This window comes from Mangifera indica, chromosome 15, assembly GCF_011075055.1.
Source record: "Mangifera indica cultivar Alphonso chromosome 15, CATAS_Mindica_2.1, whole genome shotgun sequence".
Classification (NCBI taxonomy): domain Eukaryota; kingdom Viridiplantae; phylum Streptophyta; class Magnoliopsida; order Sapindales; family Anacardiaceae; genus Mangifera; species Mangifera indica.
The window spans coordinates 10,027,800-10,049,621 of record NC_058151.1 but is presented as its reverse complement, the minus strand read 5'-3'; the positions used below and the strand labels follow the sequence as shown (position 1 = coordinate 10,049,621).

Below are 21,822 nucleotides of genomic sequence, written 5' to 3'. Positions count from 1 at the left end.
TTTGTTTTTTTTTTCTAAATTAGTAAATAATAAAATTACTAATTTTCCCTTACTCCAATATTTTTTCTAACAAAATATAATTTTGAAAGAAAAAATATTATTTATTCTAATTATGGTGAAAGGGGGTTTCAAAAACACTTTGAAAAATAAATCATCAGGGGTTTTTGGATAAACGACAATATTTAAGGGTTAAGGAGATATTTATTCCATAAATTTTGTTCAATCATATTTATGGAGACTGAACACGTAGAGAATCCAGGGTTTCGTTGAGATCCTCTGATTGCATCTCTCACATCTCTGTATTTGTAGCTTAATTTTAAAGCCCTAAATCAAATTCAAACGAACCCTAAACCTAAATATATCAACCCATCAATTTTACTCACTAAATGAGACAATTTTTGTTCAATTGAGCCCCAGATTCCTTTTTGCAGGTTCTCTCTACTCACAGTCTCACACTTCAACTGTTATTATCATTTCATCAAAATTGCGATATTAACTGTTGTTGTTTTCCAAATTTCCCAAGTTTCCTAAAATTAAACTTACGAATTTGAATAATAAAGAAACCCAGAGACACAATGGTTTAAGGGTTTCTGTTTTTTAATCTAATTGTTGTAGTTATATTGGTTAGGGTTTGTCGTTTAGGGGGTCTGGGTGTGCTTTTGATTACGTTCAATTAACTTGTGATGCTTTAATAAATTTATTATCTTTACAGGATGCAGTCTTCTTCTCCTCCAGATGCTGCGGACGCAAAAGCAGCATTTCGCAAGCCCTCAAATGATGCGGGAAATAGGAAGTATCGGCGTCGTTCTCCAGTTAATGGGTCGCCTTCATCTGATGGTTAGTTTTCCATTCTTGTTTGTCTAATACTATTGGAGTTTATTTTGGTATTCTCGAAGTATGTAGCCTAGTGATTTTGTCTTAATATGGAACAATTAAAACAATTAGCTGTTTGTTGCGTGCATCTTTGTGTGCATAAACTGGTCATGCTTATTCTTTTAACTAGACAATGTGCAGGTGGGGAAATTGCAGAAAGTACCATGACGTTATTTTTAGTTGGAGTAGGAAGAAAAAAAATGTTACAAGTTTAGCTTACCATGGACCAGGTCTTTGGGATGGTCATAGAACTACCCGGTGGTTGGGTCTTCTATGTTAAATTATCTTCTGGAGTTGAGATAGACCCTATTTAGTGAATTTGATGTGATTAATGTTTTCAATATTTAATAGTAAACATAAAGACAAAACATAATTCTTTGTTGTTAGTCACTTGGACTGTTGGAAATCAAACCATCCAGAATGCTTTTTGACAAAGCTTTGATTACTTTTCATTATGGTTATCCTGGCATGCAATTATTGCTGAAATATTAGCGTATTTGGACTTGTTCTTTGCTGGTGATGCTATGGGTTGAAAATTAGAATTGTTTATAAATTGAGATTCTAACATTATATCCAAGATCTTAAAGCTTAAAGGTTAATTTGTAGTAATACTCTCATTGATTATTTTGTGCATAAATATCATGTTTCTTTGTATATAGGGAGTCCTAAACATGACAGGAGCTCTAGCCCAGTATTTTCAAGAGAAGATCCTGCAAAAGCTTCTAAACATCAACAAAGAAGGAGGGATGATGAGAGGGAATTGAACAGGGACTCTGTTCGAAACCAGTATGGTAGAGGTGGTGACTCATATAGATATTCTGATCGCCAATCTGCCAGGAGTTCACATGGTTACTCTAGGTGTGATGAACATGGCAAACATGGCAGGCATGCAAATCATGAAGAGAGAAATGATCAGAGGTCATCCTCTCGTACTGGTCGCGGGGCAAGAACAATTACTCGTACTGATTATGCAGGACAAGAAAGTGATCATGATAGGTCTAAAGACTATATGAGTGGTGCTAACAAATCTATCTGTTATAGAAATGATGTTACTGGGCATAGAAGCAAGGATAAGGAGAAAGAGTTGTCGTACTTAGAGCGTCAGAAATATAAAGATAAGGATTCCTCATTTGATAGAGCTGGATCTGCTAGGAGGCACACTAGCTCAAATTCTGAAGAAACAGATAAAGATTGGCATAAGCAGAATAGGTATGGCAGAGACGAAAAAAGAGATTATCGTTGGAGTTCAGGAGACTATAGAAATGATCAGGCAGTTGCCTATGAAGAATCAAGGGGTCATCGGAATGATTCATCTGGGAGTGACCATGGTGGGCACCGCTTAAAAGAAGCATATAAGAGTGACTTGAAGGAGCTGGATGGGCAAAAGCTTGCCAAAGAGGAGAAGAAGAAATATGATGATAGGGAAACAAACAGGGACAAGGACCGGTGCTATAGGGAAAAAGCTGATTTTGCAAGTGAAAATCATGAAACTCTGACCAAGAAGCCAAAGTTTTCAAATTGGGACAAAGGCGCTGATTTTGTGAAAGATGGTAACCATTTTGTTATTGTCTTTTGTTTTTGTATTACTTATTATCTCTACCTGTACTCCAATTATTTGATGTGCATTTGATCATTATCTTGTTGTTGTATGATTAATTTTAAAGTCATATACAACTGTAGCTGCTGAAAAGATGTCTTCAAGTTCAATGCAAGCTCAGGAAACTGGTGGTAATGTTAATAATCCTCAGGCCAATGATGGTAACTCTGTCACAAATGATCTAAATGCTGCAAAAGTTGCAGCAATGAAAGCTGCAGAATTAGGTATGAAATGCCTGGATTTCGTTACCATCCTCATATAATATTTCGAGTACTTGTACTATTGGAAAATGTTTGATTTGATCTCAATTTTCACAACATCATTTGGATTTGAGATAGAATCCTATGTCTTTCTTTTGTTAGTTTGGGAAACGAAGAATGGCTAGTATTTTACTTAGATATTTAATTCTTGATCCCTGGAGAGATGCTATCAATTTGTTACTAGTAATTCCACTTTCTGTTGCAATGAAATGAGCATGGTGTCATTTCTTCCTTAATAAGGCATGGAAGTTTTTTTTTTTTTTTTTTGAGCTATGTAATCCAAGTTTTCTGAATCTGTTTTAGTCTTTCCATGTCCAAATGAAATTTTGATCATAAAACTTTGTTTTAGTTTAAAACTTGCAAAGAAAATTGGCATACTTTTGGGTTTTCTTGCTTAATTTTTGTGACTTGCTTTTTAAAGCATTGCATGTCAATAAACTACTTGGACCAGAAGGTTATTGCTAGATAATTGCTGGCCAGTCTGTCTCAAGTCAACTACCATGAATATTTCCCAAGCCAATATCCTGAATATTATTGCTATACTTTTGGGGTTTCTTGCTTATTGTTTCTGACAACCTAATGCCATTTAATGCTATGGTAAAGAATGAAAAGGTTATGAGTAACTTTACACTTTAACAAGTAAATATTCTAACTTTGTATTCTAGGTAACATGGTACTTGGTTTCTCAACCTCATATATATGGTATGATGATGTGGTAAGTACTAAGTAATATAAGTAATAAAGTCTCACGTCGCTTGGGACTACTAACTTTGTGAGTGTAGCATTGCTTAAAAGGTACATCTTGAAATAATGCCCGAGTTCACCTTATATGTGGTTCCCATTAATTTAATAGATCCTGTATCACTGACACTCATTGACATTGTACTCAAATTGGAAACTTTTTTAATCATACAGTTAATAGGAATCTTGTTGGGGGTGGTTACTTGTCTACTGATCAAAAGAAGAAGCTGCTGTGGGGAAACAAGAAGAGTACAACTGCAGAAGAGGTATTTCCTTCCCTTTTGTATCTAAATGACTTGTTGGATCCTTTGTGCTACTTACTATTTGTCTCTTTTTCTTTTCTTTTATTTGCCCTGCATTTTCTTAATATACTTGGTAACAATTTTTTTCAGTCTGGTCATCGCTGGGACACCGCATTGTTTGGTGATCGTGATCGACAGGAGAAGTTTAACAAACTCATGGTAAATCTCATTTTCCTCCTGTTATATGCGCAAACTGTAACTCAATGTCTCTATCTTTGTAAAGGCTTGCTTTTAATGTGTTTGTCTGCTCTTGTAACATCGGGAACAGAATAGTTGCATGTTCCTGTGTGAGTAGTCTCAGTTAGAGTTTATTCACCTACTAACTCATTTTTAGAGTCTGAGGTTGCCTTGGTACGTATGGCCAATTGTAGGGTGTGAAAGGCGAACTGAAAGTAGAGCACGAACCCGACAATCAAGACGGCAGCGGTCTCCTCCAAGCCGAGAAGCAGAGGGAACTACAGTTGGATTTGGAAAAGCAGTACACAGCTGGACTTCGGCGGCGAGATGGACGCACAGTTGGATTAGGTCTGTAAACATCAACCTGGGATCTGTATTGACACTCTTCATCTCCCACTATGACGTTTTGTTGTACGCATGTCCAAGAATCATAACTCTTATATTTTTACACCAACAGCTTGTAAGACATCTTAGCTTCTGCCTTTGGGCATTTCGGATCTTCGAAAATGGAAAATGTCACTTTAACATTGTTGTCTTTAAATCTTTGAATGGGTTTTGTTTTCATGTTTGTTGTTGGAAAGGTATCATCATTTCACCCGCATCCTGTGTCACAGAACATCGATTTCAGATGTTTACTCCTTGCAGCTGTTGCAGTTATCTTTATGGAAGAATTGGGCATCTAGCGCCATAAATGAAAACAGAAAAAAAAAAAAAAAGAGAGAGATTTGTGCAATGGCCTTAACGATGTGTAGTAGAAGATAAAATGAAATTATAAATTGTTTTGCAAGGAATGGAGAGGTTTTAATGAATCATATCAGTCTGTTATAATAAAAGAAAATCAGAATGAAGTCAAATGAGCTGAAATTGACATGAACTGAAACAAGATTACAGAGTCCTAACTTTAACTTTGCTGATATATTTAAGAGGGTTTGCATTTAAAATTGATTGACGTCGTATCAAAATTAGATATCTGGTACAATAATTATAAGATTAATCGCTAAATATAGAGTTTTTTTTACCTATTTAGTGTGATTGATTTAATCTCAAAAGATGATTTAATTTGAATAGGATTTTCTGTTTTTTATATATATATATATAAACCATTAGATTATAAAGGTTAAATTAAAAGAAAAATTGGGACAAGGGCAACGACAATATTGGGCTGCCAACTTTGTGGAAATCACACTGAACTCAAGGCAATGGATGATGATATTCTTGTTGTGACTCAATTGAGCAAGTCTGACTTTATTAATTTTTACCTTTCTTTGTTATTTTATTTGCAGTATGCATTGTAAAAGTAATTTTCTAGTAACTAAATATTTGTGCATGTAGCTAGTTTGTCTTGTTCCCATAATGAAAAACAAACATTTAAATTATTAAATAAACAAAGTATGATAGTAGAATAATAATTTCCCCGTCTCTTATATTTACTATGTAAAACACATTCATGGGTCATCCTTATAGAACAACATCCAATAATATAACATAAACAAAATATCAAATAACACAATTATGACCTTAAAAAGTGCAACGTTTCATGTTACTTATATAAGAAAATAAAAAAAATAAAATCTTATCCATTGGCTTGTTCATAGAGCAAAAAGTATCAAGCCCCCACAAGGAAATAGGCAGCTTTGTTAATAAAAGTGCAAGACCCCACTTGAACCCTGTTAGGCCTCCCATTGTTAAATTCTAGTCTCCTATCATGCTAGCACAACAAAAAGAAGCCATTTTCATTTGTCAAGTGGACCACTTAACCTTATTTTCATTTATTTACCTATATTTCATGGCTTTTATGTAGCCTAATTATTGGCTTTCTCTTCTCTGTGTTCATGATGAATGATGGAGAGGTGGGCTCCTTCTGAGAGTGCCTTTTAAATTGCTTTGAGAATCAAATTGTGTTATGTGGGTTAAAGCATATTTTCTTTCGAAGTGCACCAAAGATTTGGAGAACAATATCATCACAACTCTTTTGCCACTCCATGCCTCAACATTATTGTAAACAAATAGCTAATTACTTATTGGATATCGTATTGCTTTATGTTTATTTATAGAAAATGACAAGATTCGATCTGAAGTCCTTTCGTATAATGAATCCTAAGAGATCAAACCAAACTAACCTACGAATTAGTAATCCGTGTTTTTAATATGTTCTTTTTAGAAAAATTTCATTCAACTATCTAAAAGGTTATCCCAAGTCTAAATGATTTTTTACATCAATTAAATTCTTTTTCAAAATCAATAAAATTATGTGTACCCAGTTTTAAATATCTAAATAAGTATTCAATGATGTATAATTATATGATTGAATGATTTTAAATCGAAGATAAAAGTAATATTCAATTAAATGATGATATTGTTTTAATAGTCAATTAAGTATTCAAAACTAGATACACATAACATTACTCTTTAAAATTAACGAATGTTTTGTTTAGAATACCGAAACCTCCTACAAATATAAAAGATTTTTTATTTAAAAATAAAGCCTCTCTTATTAAAGAGAATGTAATAATTTATCTCTTTAGAGTATTTAATCATTTATAAAATCATTGACACTTAAAAATTTAACTGTTTTTTAATAAAGCTTTGGTTTTTTTATATTATTTTTATGATTTTATTCTTAATCACAATTTTTCTTATGATTACATTGTTATGCTTTTTTCCAATGACATGCCAACCTAAGTTCCTAGGGGTTTAGCTTTCAATCTTTCGAATCATTTAAATAAAATAATTTTTTAAGGTTGCTCAATGGAGAATTATAGGTTATTATTATGTCTTCTAATTGTGTGCTTTAAATAGGTAAATTTGTTTCATATTTACAATTAAAAAACATAAATGTCATCTCTCACGGTGAGAATTTCAGACATCAATTATAAGCTAGAAAGGTAAGTGTTATTCTTTCTTTTTTTCATTGCATTTGGCTTCTTCAATCCTTTCTTCCTCACCAATTTTAGCACAAACATCTAATAATATTATTAATTATCTATCAATTCTATCATTCACATCTTTGTGAAGTCTCTTATGAATACGGATAAAAATGGGGTTGCAAGAGATTCTTTTGATAAAAAATATTAAAGTTTCAAGTTTAGATTAATATCTTTGTTTCTGTATTAAATTTTTGGGTTTTTGACCTTGATTTTATATGAAAAAAATTTGGTATATATATTTATTTAATTGCTCATAAACTATTGTTTATATATAGGTTGAACAATTATTTCCCATTTGAACTTTGATGAAACTATGATTTCTCACCATTTACATTTAAAAAGTCTATTTAGCTATCTATTATCCACTTTGTAATAACAATCATTTGATTTACTATCAATTATTAGTTTATCTTTTAGTAAAATTATGAAACAACCATGAACACTTAATATAAATGTCAATTTTCAATTAAAATTATATAAATACCCTCAACAAGTGAGACACATTATCCTATTTCTGTTTAACAATCCACGTCACATGCATCACTACCACCATCTCCACTATTAACTGATCCTCCAACAAGTTCATCTCCACTATCATTAGAAGCATTCAATCCACTACCAAGTTCATTGCCTCCACCATCATCGATATTTAATCCACCAAGGAGTTCTCTATCGCCACTAGCATCTACTCCACCAATGAATTCCTCACCACCACCATCAATGGCTAATCCACCAACAAATCCCATTTCACCACCTCATTCATCTCTAGAAATGGCTTGAGAGCCTTAGGGTAGCATCGATATATGTCACAAAAGGCTCCTTTATAATCGGCAAGGTTGTATTTGGCTTTTACCATTGCCAATAAGCCATATTTGGCCTCAACACTAGTGAGAATAAATTTGACCTCTTAACCTTGTTAAAGGCCGAATTTGACTCCATAGATTGATGATTTGTTAAAGCCACCACAACAACAATTGTCTTATACCTTTGTATGCATCTTGTTGACTTTTTTCCCTCTACATTATCACTATCGAGGTTATCGTATCAAAGGGGATGGTTGAAAGAGATTGTATCAAAATAGGGAAGACAAGATTCATGTGGTTGTCAGTTCCTAGATTCTATTGAATGTGTTAGATCTCATATTGCTAAGAGAAGTTATAGATTGAAACTTAAACTATTTTTAGCTTTTAACAAATGAAGAATGGATAAGTTGAGGTTGGAAGTTATGCTTTTTTGGATTGAGGGAACAACATAAGAAATTCAAGAATATAGTGAGATTAAATCTTTCATCTTTTAATAAGTGTTTTTAGGACCAGATACTCAAGTTTTTTCCAGCCAAATGCATAGAATAACTTGTGAGCTACTACTTTAATGTCTTCCTTCTGTATAGGGTTGGATTCGAGCTGAGCCAAGCTCGGCTCGCAGCCAGCTCGGCTCGATTTTTTTATGGCCGGCTCGAGTTCGGCTCGAGCTCAACTCGAGCTGAACTTGGCTCGGCTCGAGTTCGGCTTGTTTTCGGCTCGGCTCTTTTACGGCTCGGCTTGACTCGTTTTTATATCAAAACAGCATCGTTTTGTATATATATATGGATCAAAACGACGTCATTTTGTATAAAAAATTTTAAAAAAATATATACCGAGCCAACTGAGCTCGATCGAACCGAGCCGAGCCGAATTTGGATGAATTCAACGATGATGAGGATTATGCATCCGAATTTGGATTAGTAATGAACAGTTTTGTACATGAATCAATAAAGTGTTTATGCTCTATTGTTAACATGGTAGTTAAATTATATATCTTATCGTATATCGAAAATTTAATTTTATATATCGTATCAATCGTATGATATATTTTTAAGAAATAAAATAATAAAAAAATATAACTGACATGTCATTATTTTGAAAAATATCACAAATACCTTTAAAAATTTTAATTTTTTTATAGACACCCTAATTACATTATCATTTTCTCTAAAAGTGTATTAATTTGTATCGATAATATGTATTGTATGATACGATACATCATTTTGTTATATTAATTACAATACCTTTCATAATACATATCATTTTTTATTTGTATTATATCGTATTATAGAAAATATATCATGTATGGTAAAATATCGATAATTATGGTTGTTAATTCTCCCAATAGGAAGCACAAAAAATCTAAATAGTACTTAAAAGATAAAGAGAAGAAGCCTTTTTTTGTTTTGTTTTGTGAGCATTTGGATAGTTGTTTTGGTATTGTGCTAGGAGGAAGTGATTAAATCTGCCAATTAAATTGATTAATTTTCCTAATGGTCTTCACAATGGGGTTGAATTAAATGGAAATCTATTAATTTTTCTAATGGTCTTCACGATGAGGCTGAATTAAAGGGAAACTTGAAGAATAAAATTATAAGGAGCCAATAGGCTGGAGAGAGATCAATAGAAACATCAGTTGTTCCATATTTCAAATTGTATCACACTTCCATCTCGAAGTATTCACAATTTTTTAGGTGTGAACAATATTATGTTTTATGAGGAAGAAGACATAAAACCCAAAACTTTTTGGTGTGTGGGTATACAAAAAACACTGAATCATTCCATATAACAATTTTTTTTTAAGGAACAGATGATGGGTAGATAAATAAATTTTTCATATTTAAATTATGAAAAACCCTCGTTTTATCAAAGTTCATATAACAAATAATCATTCGGCGATCTATATAAATATATAGATTTTCAATCTTGATGGTTTTGCTTAGCCACCCTAATTTGAAAATTTTTGAAACAAGTGACTATAAAAAACATATCCAAAAGTTTTAAGACATGAGTTTTAATGGGAAATACTGATAATTTAAATTTGCTTACTGAAAACTGAACCTGTTAGTCAAAGTACACAATTATGAATAGTACCATTTTAGTGGCAAACAAAAAGTCTATACTCTTGGTTTTTCTTTTATTTTCTTTTTTCTCAATATCATTTTAAGGATTTTGTGCCAAATAGTAAAAGATTTGCATAAGTTTTGGCATATAGAGAATGTATGTTCCCCAAATCCAAATACATAAAGGAATCTAATCACAATGTGATTCTGAAACCCATATGTCTTTCTAAAACCTAAACCTAATTGTTTGCTTTGTTAATAGTCTCAACTTTACACAATAATTTAACTTATTTTAATTTGATTTTGATTCTTAATCTCCACTTAATTGTCTTAAAAAGCAAACCCTTGAATTTGGGTTTCTTCTCTTTTCTTTTGTGGATTCCATTTGGTAATAATGTTGACATCACACCAATCTTGAGCTTTGTAATAGTAGGTTCCTTTCCTATATATATGAATGAAATGGTGGTCCAAATTTAATGGAGTTTGTTCTTTTGCTTACCACACCACACTAGTGAATCAAAGATTTGAAGCATCACAAATCAAATCAAAGTTATTTTTCTTTGATTATGATTCCATTTAGAGAGTCCTTACCACCCACCATAATATTCTAACATTATAGTAATTACATCACATCCATATTCTCTTATATACCAACTTGGACATTATATTATATTTGTAATTGGGGAGATCTATCACTAGTCTTCATCCATTAGTTTCCAAGTCCTTTTCAACTTTCTTCTAAATCATGAGTGTGGATCATGTATATTTAATCTATTTGGCAAAGAAAAACCAAGAAATTTTGGATTTGAATTGTTATTTTAAATATAATTACATTTAATTTCTCAATTTTCTTATTGATAAAGGAAATGGTTCATTTCATTTAGTAACACACCTAAGGATAAAATTTAGAGAAGTTAAAGATTAAATAAAAATAAAACATAAAAAGTTAATAGAAATAATGAAATCTATAAAAGTTAATATAAAATTTTAGAAGTTATATTGATATTTTATATATATAAAATCAATAATTTTTTAAATTTAAAAGGGGGGGGGGGGGGGGGGGGGGGGCAATTGACAATTTTTGACTCTTTTTAGGTTCGCTACTAATTTCATTATTATGGGAGAGATTGTAAAGTTTCAAGCATTTCACAATTTTGTGGCAAAATATTAACTAAACACAAAATTATCAAAAACATTTATAAAATTATTAAGAAAAAAACTCTTGAAAATATTAACAACTCTGTTGAAAACCCTCCCATAAAAATATAAAATTGTCTTAATAAGGGTATTTAATAGTTTACAAAAAAATCAGTGAGATACCAAAAGTTGAGATTTAACCACATCTTAGGAGTGGATGGAATGAAGTAATGAACCCTAAAAACAAGTGTAAGGAGAAAACAGTCAACGAATCTTAAATAATAATAATAATATTATTATTAGAAAATTACAATTGAGTTCATGCATTAAAGAGATAGATGTGAAATCATATTCAAAAGTTGGAGCATTTAATAGGCAACTTAAGTAAATGCTCAAATTAATGTCCATTTGTTTGCTAGGGAAATAGAACATCAACAACCATTAAATTAACAAATAAATAAGAGCTTAAAATATCAATTCAACATGGAGGCTCTTTTTATAAGAGAATATGAGTTTAAATTTTTTTATGATATTTCAAGATTAAAATTTCGACTTAGTTTAACAGTTTTGGGATTGGACATTAGATCTTGGGTTTAACCTATTTGGTGTGGTTGATTTCTCTCAAAAAAATGATCCGACTTAGGTGAGGTCCCTCATTATATATATATATTATATATATATATATATTATATATATATATATTATATATATATATATATATATATATCAATAGGTTTTCATGGTCAACAACAATATCAATTTATAATAAAATTATATGTACAATTTTGTGTATAAGCAATGATATGTCACTGTATAATTAAGTGTTGTTTTATCTCTAATTTAAAATTATCCAATCACATGATGACAAGTCATTGTTTGTACACAAAGTTATGCACATTGTTTGTGCACATATCACTACTCATCAATTTGGTATTAAGTTTTTATTGTTATCTTTTTACATTAATTAAAATTAAGGAAATAAAAATTATGAAAAGAAAGAATATAATTAACTTAGAATGTATTTGGTTTGAGTAATGTTTTATTACAAAAAATTGAAAATTACTTTAAAGATAAATTACCTAAAAGATTATTAGGTATAAATTATTACTATATTTGATAAAATTTATTTGATAATTTTTAATATTTAAGGTAGAGTTGATAATAAGATTACTTTTTATATTACTTGTTACATTATCATTAGTAATAACAAATTATCAGAATATTTTATTACTGACAAACTAAACAAGATAATGTTAAAAATAAAAATAGTCAAAGGATTATTTCTCACTCAAGTTTTAACCCAATCTCAAAAGCATATTCACGACAGTTTAAAACTCAAATACTCACTCATGCCTAAATTTATATTAAAATTATTATTAAATATAAGGGTAAAACTTTATTTTAACAATAATACTAAAAAATATATAATTTTATTTCAATTTTCCCCAAATTTTGAAAATTAACATTTCACCCAAGCCTTAACTTTGAAAAGTGACTTCCCCACCCGTCCAAATTCTAGGTTTTTTTTTTACCTCTCTGGCCACCAATGACTGTCGGTTTCCAACCTAAACTTGGCCACCAAAAACTTCACCCTAAACCTAGGGATGACAAAACATCATCTTTCGCTAGACAACGAAGCGTTGTCCTTCAATGATGCCTTCAGTGTCTAAACAAAGGTTTTGACTGAATTTCAGGAGAGGACCACCGTTCATCAAGGAAGTGGTTGGATTTTGGGATATCAAACCCCTGGGCAAAAAGTGAAATTTTCAAATTTTAATCCTAGGGAAAATTGTTAATTTTCCAAACCAATGAGGGGAAATAAGATATAATTTTAATTATATTAATATTATTGATAAAATGACAATTTTACTCGTAACTTTAACAGAAGATTCTTGAGTGAATAGCAATAGACTAAACTTTGGATAGATATTTGAGTTTATCAACTGTTATGAGTATATATTTGTCTTTTCACTAAAACTTGGGTGGAAGATAGTCCTTTAACCTAATAAAAAATAGATTATTAGAATAATTTTTTATTACTCTTAAACAAATGCCCCTAAAGTTTAAAAAGAGACAATATAAATACCCTGAGCTCAATAAGTGGCATTTCTCTCATGTGGTTATAACAACATTAGAAAGCTATAAGATATAATTTAAAAATGACTATCACCCTTATTGATGAGTACAATTATCTAAAGATAATTAGTAAATCTTATAAGATTGAAACTTAAAAGAATATTTTAAAAGTTTTTCAACTTTACTCTGGTTTATATATCTATGGGTTACTTTTTTACCGATGGAAATAACAACTTTATCTATAATGGAGCTTCAACAACCTGAGTGACAATGTTATTTTTTTGAATTCTTTTTCAAACTTTTGAGAAAGCATGAAGTTGAATAGAAAAAAACTTTGGTTTATAAAGCAAGCTTTCTTGAGAAACCTAAATAGCTAAGCAGCGTTACTAGAACTTGCAACAATTGATGATAATAGGTTAGGGATGACGATGCAAACTGTGAGGAAATCAGCTACATCAACTATAATCCAAAGTTATTTTTCTAAGTGATAGGTCCAATTGATTTTATCGTGTATGTTGTAAGAATTCATGTGATATGTAAACATGTTTCTCTGGTGTAATTAAAAATAGAAAGTTTGAGTCATATTTATTGCCAACGTTTGACCAATTCGCCACCTAGATCACCCAATTCATGAACCCAGAAGCATGATAAGCAATTAATTAGGTCAAGAAGATCACAAGCATAACATGGCATCTTTTAAGTTAAACATGTACAAAATTAGATAATGACAAAAAGAATAGTCAATAAATAATAGGAAAAGAAAGCCCCATATTTGCAGGAGTGTAGAACAAGAAAGGAGAGCATTGGAAGCATCATGAAAATATAGCAAGGCAAAGGTGGAGGACTCCTCTCTTTTTTATCGACCAATAATGTTATCTTACTGCCAGCACCAAATATATATAAACATCAACATCATCTTCATAATTCCCTTGTTGGGACGTGATTTGTTTTCCAATTTCTATGGCTTGTGATGTATGTGGTGGAAGTTTTGAGTTGAGTTGAAAGTTTGGTAGAAGTTAGGCAAAGGATTGGTGACGCCTTATGACAAATCACATTACCAATCAGCCATAAAGTTTTTGCCTTTAATTGTCTTCTTTTCACTTTCCCAAAACTCCATCTTTCAGATACTAGTCTTTCCTTGTGAGTTGTGAATTAGCATTTTTTTATAATTTTCTGAAGGACCCACTTCAAGTTCATCGTCATCCTCGTCAAACATATGCAATTCTATAGTTTTTATTTCCTGGGTAATTCATAGATTTTAACATGTGGCTCAGCTCCTGATAGAATCTGAGCAAAAGCAAAATCTAACAAGCCTGTGTTTCTCCAGATTCTATTCCTTCAATTTTTTTCCCCTCTGAAAATCTTTCAATGTTCAACTGTCAGCTGTCCTCCACTCTCCTCTCCCAGTGGTGGGAATTCATTGCATGTGGCTAGTGCCTCAATCTCAATGTTGCATTTAAGTAGCTAAGGCTTTGTTTGCTTGTTCTCTATTTCAGTTTGGTGGTATCATAACTAACCAGCAATCAATGTTTTGTCGGTTGAGGAGTCCACAGATATCTTTATATTAAATACAATTTTTAATCTTTGAGTTCACTTTACAACTCCGTTGATTTCGCCCAAAACCAACTCTCTTTTTCTCTTCATTGGTGGATCTTTCATAGTCATATTCATCATATATAAAAATATTAATAATAATACTATCCGTTCCCTTTGTTTTTATATATATATATATATATATATATATATATGATTTTATTGCATCACACCATTGTTTCATTTCTATACTTTGCTTCTTCCTCTGATTTATTACTAAAACTGACTCACCCCATTTGAAAACTCACTCTTATTTCAATGCTTTTCTTCTTAATTTCTTGTTTTTTTCATACTGCTATCAAAGTCCTTGTCTTTCAAGCCTTACCCTCCAATGATCAGTGTCAGGGGATTGTTGTCACCTTGGTTTTGGAAGGGATTATCTAGCTTTTTAGTATCATGGCTCCAAAAGGGTCAGCTTGCTATTGGTTTTCATCAAGTTTTAAAAATCATGCCATTGAAAAAGATGAATCTTGGTTCTTCAAAACCAGAAATTGTTCCAGAAGAGAAACTTTCTCTCTTGGATTTGCCTGAGTTAACTTTGGAATGCATTCTTGAGAAGCTGTCACCATCCGGATTGTGTATTATGGCTGGAGTTTGTAGTTCTCTGAGGGATAGATGTACAAGCGACCATTTGTGGGAGAAACATATGAAGCAGAAATGGGGGAAATTGATTGGTGATGCTGCTTATAGAGAATGGCAATGGCACATAGTGTCTAACAAGAGAGCAAGCCTCAAGAACCAAACCAAACAAAAGGACTTTTTCACTTCTCTTTACACCTTTTGCCCTTTAATTGGATTAGAGCAAAGATTGAGAACAATAGTGAGCCAAGAAGTTCACCGCCTGTTGATTCAATCATGACTTGGTATGTCTCTCTTGAGAGTGGCAAATTTTGGTTCCCTGCACAGGTCTATAATCGTGAGGTAAATCTGTAATTGCAACTTGGCGTTTAGTTAATTTCAACACTGAAAAAGTTGTTCTTGTTTGTTCTGTATTTACAGATAAACATTGTATTTTGTATTTTGTATTTTGTATTTTGTACTTGTCACTCAACAATTCAATGAAATTCTGTGTTTGGTGGCAGAATGGACATGCTGGGTTTATGCTGTCTTGTTATGATGCTCAGCTAAGCTATGATTCCAGAACAAACACTTTTCGAGCAAGGTAAATAAAAAAAGAGGTGCCTTCTTTGATCAACTTTCTTCTAGTTTTATTTAATTTAACTACAGGTTTCTGAAAAGGGAATTCAAGTTTAGCAGCAGGGGAGGACATTGATGTTGGAAATTACTTAGCATATATGCTTTTAAAGCTCTGATGCAAAGCAGCGCATTCTACTGAACTTGAAATGGATTTTACTTTCCAGGTACTCAAACCTTCGGAGTAGGACAGTTGAGGAAAATATATCATGGGATAGGATTAGAGCTCCACCAACTGATACTCCTTCAAATGTTCTTCACATCTCAGATTGTTTAGATGACTTGAAACCTGGTGATCATATCGAGATCCAATGGAGAAGCAACAAAGAATTCCCTTATGGTGCATTTCTTATCTCTGCTTAACTGTAAAATTAGTATTAAACACCACATTTTTATCTCCAAAATTGATTGTGAAGCAGCAATCATTTACAGTTTGAGCTTAATCTCTTGCAGGTTGGTGGTATGGTGTTATTGGTCACTTGGAATCATGTGACAGAAATGAAAATCACTGCCATTGCCACTACAGTGGTAAGTAAATTGGCTGTGATTAGCATTTTCCTAATTCAATATTATGAGGTTTTGCTGCAGTAAACTGAGATTAAATTTTCATTAGTTGGGAATCTGACTTTGGTGTGTTTGACGGCAGATATGGTGGCTTTGGAGTTCAACCAGTATCCTGCAGGCTCGCAATGGCGACAAACAATGATAAACAGGAAAGAGCATCGTGAAGTAGGGAATGAAGGTGATGGGTTTTATGGAGGAATCAGAAAGCTTTACAAGGAAGAAGAGAGAGCAATGTGGAAGAGCCTCTGGCCTGCCCGCACCTTGGACTAGAATGTGATGAAATTGTCATTTTGAGTGTACATAAGCACTCTCTTCTTTTTTTCCTTTTGAACTGAGAATTGGAAGGGACTGATCACAGAATATAAGACATAGAGTAGGCTAAACTTGATCAATTTTGCTCTTCACACAGAGCCTTGAAAGGATGTAACTTTGTGCCTGCTGTACCAAAATATGAAATCTCCATTGATACTCATTGCCAAGCTATTTTTTCTGTAGCTAATTTCTAGCGAGAAAAGAATTCTCTGTATTTGGTTTAAAGTATATTTTCCTGTGAGGTGCAACTGTCTGTGATTGATTGTTTTTGTTTTACCATTTGGTTTGAATTTCTCCAGCTCTTTCTGTAATATCGAATGTTTGATGACTTGAAAACTTTCATCTAGCACAAGGCTAGACTATACCCAGTGGAGCCTCGCTCATTTGGATACAGTATTAAGAGCCGGGCTTCAAAGATGAAAGGCCATAAAGTTAGCCCAAATAAACTCTGTGGGCTTCATGATATATCCGATCAAATATAAATGATAATAAAACTATATATACATATTTTTTTCATATATAAATAATCTATTATTACGTGATTAAAAAATTAATACTCATAATCATTTATGTATCTGATTATATATTTAAAGGTATTTCATTACCTAAATAATTACAATCTAACCTTAAATTTTCACAAATGTGAGCATTAAAACAAGCATGTGCATACTGACATGATTCATCTGCATAAAGCAATAAGGTGATAGGAGACAAAAAAAAAAAAAAAAGAAGAATAGAAGAATATTGAGCTTGCTATCAAAATCAAACTAGTGTCTTATTTCACATGTTCACTCTTCACATATTTGCTTTAGAGGGAAAATAGTTATAATGTGATATAGACCCATGTTTTTCATGTCTTCTACTGGCAATTCATCTATCTTTGTCAAATCATATTGGATTAATGCCACTTGGGTGAAGAGGCAAGATAGTTAGTTGGGAGAACCAACTTATGCAAGAGTCATTAGATTTTAGTTTAAGGGTTGGAATAGTTGGATAATGAAAATAATGAATTAAAAGAACTGAAAAATAGAGATCAATTGTGTTGGTTGATGTAACCTACAAGCATGCAAGTGGTAAACATGTTTTTTATTTAATGCAATTTAAATTTTGTGTTGTGATATATTAAATGTTTAACATAAAATAATTTTTATTATTTATTTAATTTGAAAAATGAATTGATTCGGGTAACCAATTTTAAACACCTATGACAAATGACTAGTTCCCACCTAATGTTTGAACTAATTTTTCACCCATCAATAAAATTTCTAATATATTTTTTAAACTTTTTTATAAAATTACTAAAAAATACTACTCAAACTAAATAACACTTTATTATCAAAATTTTATTAAATAATTTTATACCTAATTTATATTAATTTCAATTAAAATAATAATAAAATTATTAATATAAATAGAGATGTCAATGATGTATAATTACGTGTTTAGGGATAAATTATCATTTTTGAAAATATTAGGGGTATTAATGAAATTTTAAGGGGGGTTTTGAATTTAAAAAAAAATTGGAGATGTATTGAAATTTTTAAAATTTCAATATGTCTTCAGTGGTTTCAAAATGATAGTTATACCTTCAAAATACACAAAAAATAAGAGATGTAAATGTTATATTATAAACTATTGAAAATATATTATATTTTCAAAATATATAAGTGGATATGATTATTTTCTAAATAAAATAAGAAAAATACATATTAATCTTTAGTAAATTTTTTAAAAAATAACATTGATACCCTTAAATGCAAACTATTGTAATATTTACAAAAAATTAACATAAATACTTTTTAATTATTAAAATCAACAGTTAATTTTCACAAATAAGTGAGAAATTCATTTTTTCAAACTTATTAGATAAAAATCTGTCTTGTCATCAAACATTGGGTGGGAAATAGTCATTTGACCTCGAAAATTTATAATATATAATTATTCATAGTAAATAATAGTTCAATTAATACAATTACCCATAGATTTGATTAAGAAATTAAATTTCTTTGATGGTAAATCAACAATATAATGTAAGATGTTACTTGTTTTGAATTGTGTTTACGCTAAAAGTAAATTTATGTAAAAGTAATTTAAGTTTGGTTTTTGTTTGATTTTAACAAGTTAAATTCGAACTAAAACAATTTTAGTTCATTAAGCTTGATTGGTGATTGGTATCCGATAATATTTTTTCTTATTATTTGTTGATTTTTTTTTATTCTCCTACAATTATTTTCCTCTAATATTATTGATTCCTTTTTTTTGTGTTATTATTTGTTAGTTCAAGAACGGTAAACTTAAGCTCAAATTAAGTATTTTAAATTTAAATTAATTATTGTTTAAGTTCGGTTGGACTGAAATCCACCGTTAAATTAGACTTGGCACGTAACGTCGTTGAGACGATCTTCAGGCCTTAAAACGCCGTTAGGCCAATAAATGGGGACGGCACATATTGTTGTAGTCAAAACGCAGAAGTCAAATAAGAAAAATAAAAGAACGCAAAAAAGAAGAAAAAAAGGTGGGAAAAGAGTCGATTAACATTACAAAAACACACTGAATTCATTGATTAGAAACAAAGAAAGGCAATCGAGAATCGGATTGCTGTGTTTAGTGGTTGGTTTCTCCGTCTCTGATAAGAAAACAAAAAAAATGATAAACGGCGGTCCCTCTGGTTTTAGTACGTACCGATAATGTGTTTCTTTGATCGATTTATTTATATTTCCAATAAAAAATGGATGTTTGTATGTATGTATTGATTAATGAAATTGATTTTTCTTTTGTAGGTAATGCTCCAGTCACCAGAACATTTGTCATCGCTAGTGCGATTTTCACCGTTTTCTTTGGGATCCAAGGCCGTTTTAACAAGCTTGGTTTGTCGTATGAGGTACCTCTGTTTGTTTGGTGCTCTTTTTTAGCTGATTTGTTGTTAATTTTTATGTTCAATTTGAACTGTTTTTTTAACTTGGAAATTGATGGCTTGAATTATGATCAAAATCGTGTTTTTTTTTATCAGTTATGTTGATCTAGGGTTGTTTTAGCTCTGTAGAAATATTTTCCATGGATGTTCTTCGGAAGTTAAATTTCGATGTGGGATAGTTTTGAAATCAGGGGAAATATAGATATTTGAAGGCAAGGATTTAGGATTTTAGACATAAATGGAGTTCTAAAATATTTCTTTTGACGGAAAGAGGTTGAAAATTTTTTAATTAGATAGTTTCTCGAATATGCATGAATCAAGCATTGTCATGGATAGTATCATAACAATGGGTGAGAGAACTTACATGAAATTTGGATTTTCACACTACCATAAACTGTGATGTGAATATTATCTTAATTGATATAGCACAAATTAGTAAACTTTAGATGTCCTTTAGACAATCAGTTTTTTGGTATTTATTGTGGGGAAAACCATTTAGTAACTTCCCCTACTTCAGTTATAGTGCCTTACTGCAATTCTATGTTTTTACCTACTCATTCTCTATGAGATTTTTCTAATCAGTTCTATTATATTTAATGGCAGGACATTTTCAAGAATTTTCGCCTATGGAAGTTGATAGTGTCTGGCTTTGCCTTTTCATCTGCACCAGAACTGATGTTTGGGCTGTATTTGCTGTACTACTTCAGGGTGTTTGAGAGACAGATAGGTTCTAATAAGTACTCAGTGAGTGATCATCCTTTTTAAACCACTCGTGATTTATGTATCATATCTTTCCTTTTTATTTCCTACCCAACATCTCTGATGACAGAACCCAGTCTGAATAAAATTTTGACCCAGGAGTTCTTGTGCATCCACAAGAGACCCAGCCTATTCAGATTAGCAAGCTGACACAATTCCCCATCATATCTTAGTTTACTGTGTATTCTAGAAAGTAATCACTGCTATCTTGTGCATCCAGTGGGGACGATTAACTTATTATTCATATTATATAATTATAATAGAGGGAAGTATATCTAATTATTGAGTAGTTGGGCTTAATAATATAGGTTCTGCTTGTATGCTGTATAATCAGAAGAATACTGATTGTAGTGTTGAAAGGTTGAAAGAAAACAGAAAATTATCAAGTGAAAGTTTAGTTTCAAGCAAACATTAATTAACTTGGGAATGTCTGCAAAGGAGCTGCTGACTTTTACTGTTTACTAGGACAAACTGTTCTTGAAATGAAGAAGAATTTGGCTTGGTTCTTTTTATTTGACTGGCCAGATATTGGAGAGCTTATTTTTTTAGTAGTAGAAATGTGCCTAGTGAAAAAAGTAAATTGTTTGAAATGGATCAAAGTATTTAAAGAGGTCCAATGTGTGTACAACTGATATGTTTTTTTATCATGTTAATTGTTTTACATGGTGTGATAGTTCAGTTACTTCGTATAATTTTCTTTGATTGAGTGCATCACTTTGAGAGGTGATTTTAGGATTCAGCAGCTTGTGAAGGTGATTATTTGATGTTTTGAGTAGTTCAACTGTCCAGCTTCCTATAGCCATATTCACATTTGTCAATCATTCTGCTGATTTGGTTCTGCTTTGTTGTTAATATTTTCATGGAATATGAAATCTTGACAGGTATTATGTGAATTATTTGTTGGGTGTTATAAAATACTTTCTTTTTCCAACATGGCTATGTCATCTCCAAAATTAGCTCTAGGAGTTTGTGTTAACGTCACAGATATGGTTAATTGTTTTTTTTTTTCCTTTGGTTGGTTTAATTGTACTTTCATGTCTTCTTTAATAGTTGTCATGCTCATTTATTTCCATAACTATTCTGTTTCTGTACTTTCATTAGGCTTTTATGAAGTTGTGGTAGAATCCCATATAGGGTAATTGGGGTTTCTATGGTTTGATTAGTTACTATATAGTTTACCTTGAGTATCCTCTCCATCAATGATTGTAACACAAGATAGAAAACAATGTTTTTCTAGTTGTTTTGAGTTTCTTTTTCTTTGGAATCTGTTTTCTTTCGTAAATATAGAATATGCTTCATGCATGCAGGTCTTCATCTTGTTCTCCATAATGGTTTCATTACTCTTTGAGGTCCTTGCACTAGCACTTCTAAAAGGTGTGTACTCTTTTGTAATCCTTATATGCTCCTCTAGTTTCTAATTTTTAAGTATTTGATTCAGCTCTTTGCATTGTGTAGATGACAGCCGTGTTGTGGTTTTATTGTCCTTTATTTTTGGTTTACTCTTTCGCATTTGGGAATGGCCTTTGGCAA

At 31.5% G+C, this 21,822-nt stretch overlaps 2 protein-coding genes and 1 pseudogene across 4 annotated transcripts in view; all 3 read left to right on the top strand.

The window, feature by feature from the left end:
- Positions 1-233: 233 nt before the first annotated feature.
- LOC123198252 (arginine/serine-rich coiled-coil protein 2-like) lies at positions 234-4,656 on the top strand. 3 transcript variants are annotated; one of them, XM_044612927.1, is made up of 7 exons: positions 234-431; positions 713-837; positions 1,533-2,423; positions 2,554-2,694; positions 3,646-3,737; positions 3,864-3,932; positions 4,108-4,656. In XM_044612927.1, exons 2-7 carry the CDS (start codon positions 714-716, stop codon positions 4,639-4,641), a joined length of 1,851 nt encoding a protein of 616 aa, XP_044468862.1. In that variant the 5' UTR covers positions 234-431; position 713; the 3' UTR covers positions 4,642-4,656. The 3 variants fall into 3 exon arrangements, with proteins under 3 accessions (XP_044468862.1, XP_044468863.1, XP_044468864.1); XM_044612929.1 differs by having other exon boundaries at positions 236-431; positions 4,145-4,514; XM_044612928.1 differs by lacking the exon at positions 2,554-2,694.
- A 10,005-nt stretch (positions 4,657-14,661) lies between these two features.
- On the top strand, positions 14,662-16,776 carry LOC123198386 (annotated as a pseudogene).
- Positions 16,777-19,068: 2,292 nt separating this feature from the next.
- Positions 19,069-21,822, top strand: part of LOC123198384 (rhomboid-like protein 20) — a 9,053-nt gene continuing 6,299 nt past the window's right edge. The window contains exons 1-4 of the mRNA XM_044613086.1: positions 19,069-19,293; positions 19,400-19,500; positions 20,137-20,277; positions 21,600-21,666. Of these exons, the coding sequence (XP_044469021.1) occupies positions 19,266-19,293; positions 19,400-19,500; positions 20,137-20,277; positions 21,600-21,666 (337 nt within the window). The 5' untranslated portion in view covers positions 19,069-19,265. The remainder of the gene's footprint in view (positions 19,294-19,399; positions 19,501-20,136; positions 20,278-21,599; positions 21,667-21,822) is intronic.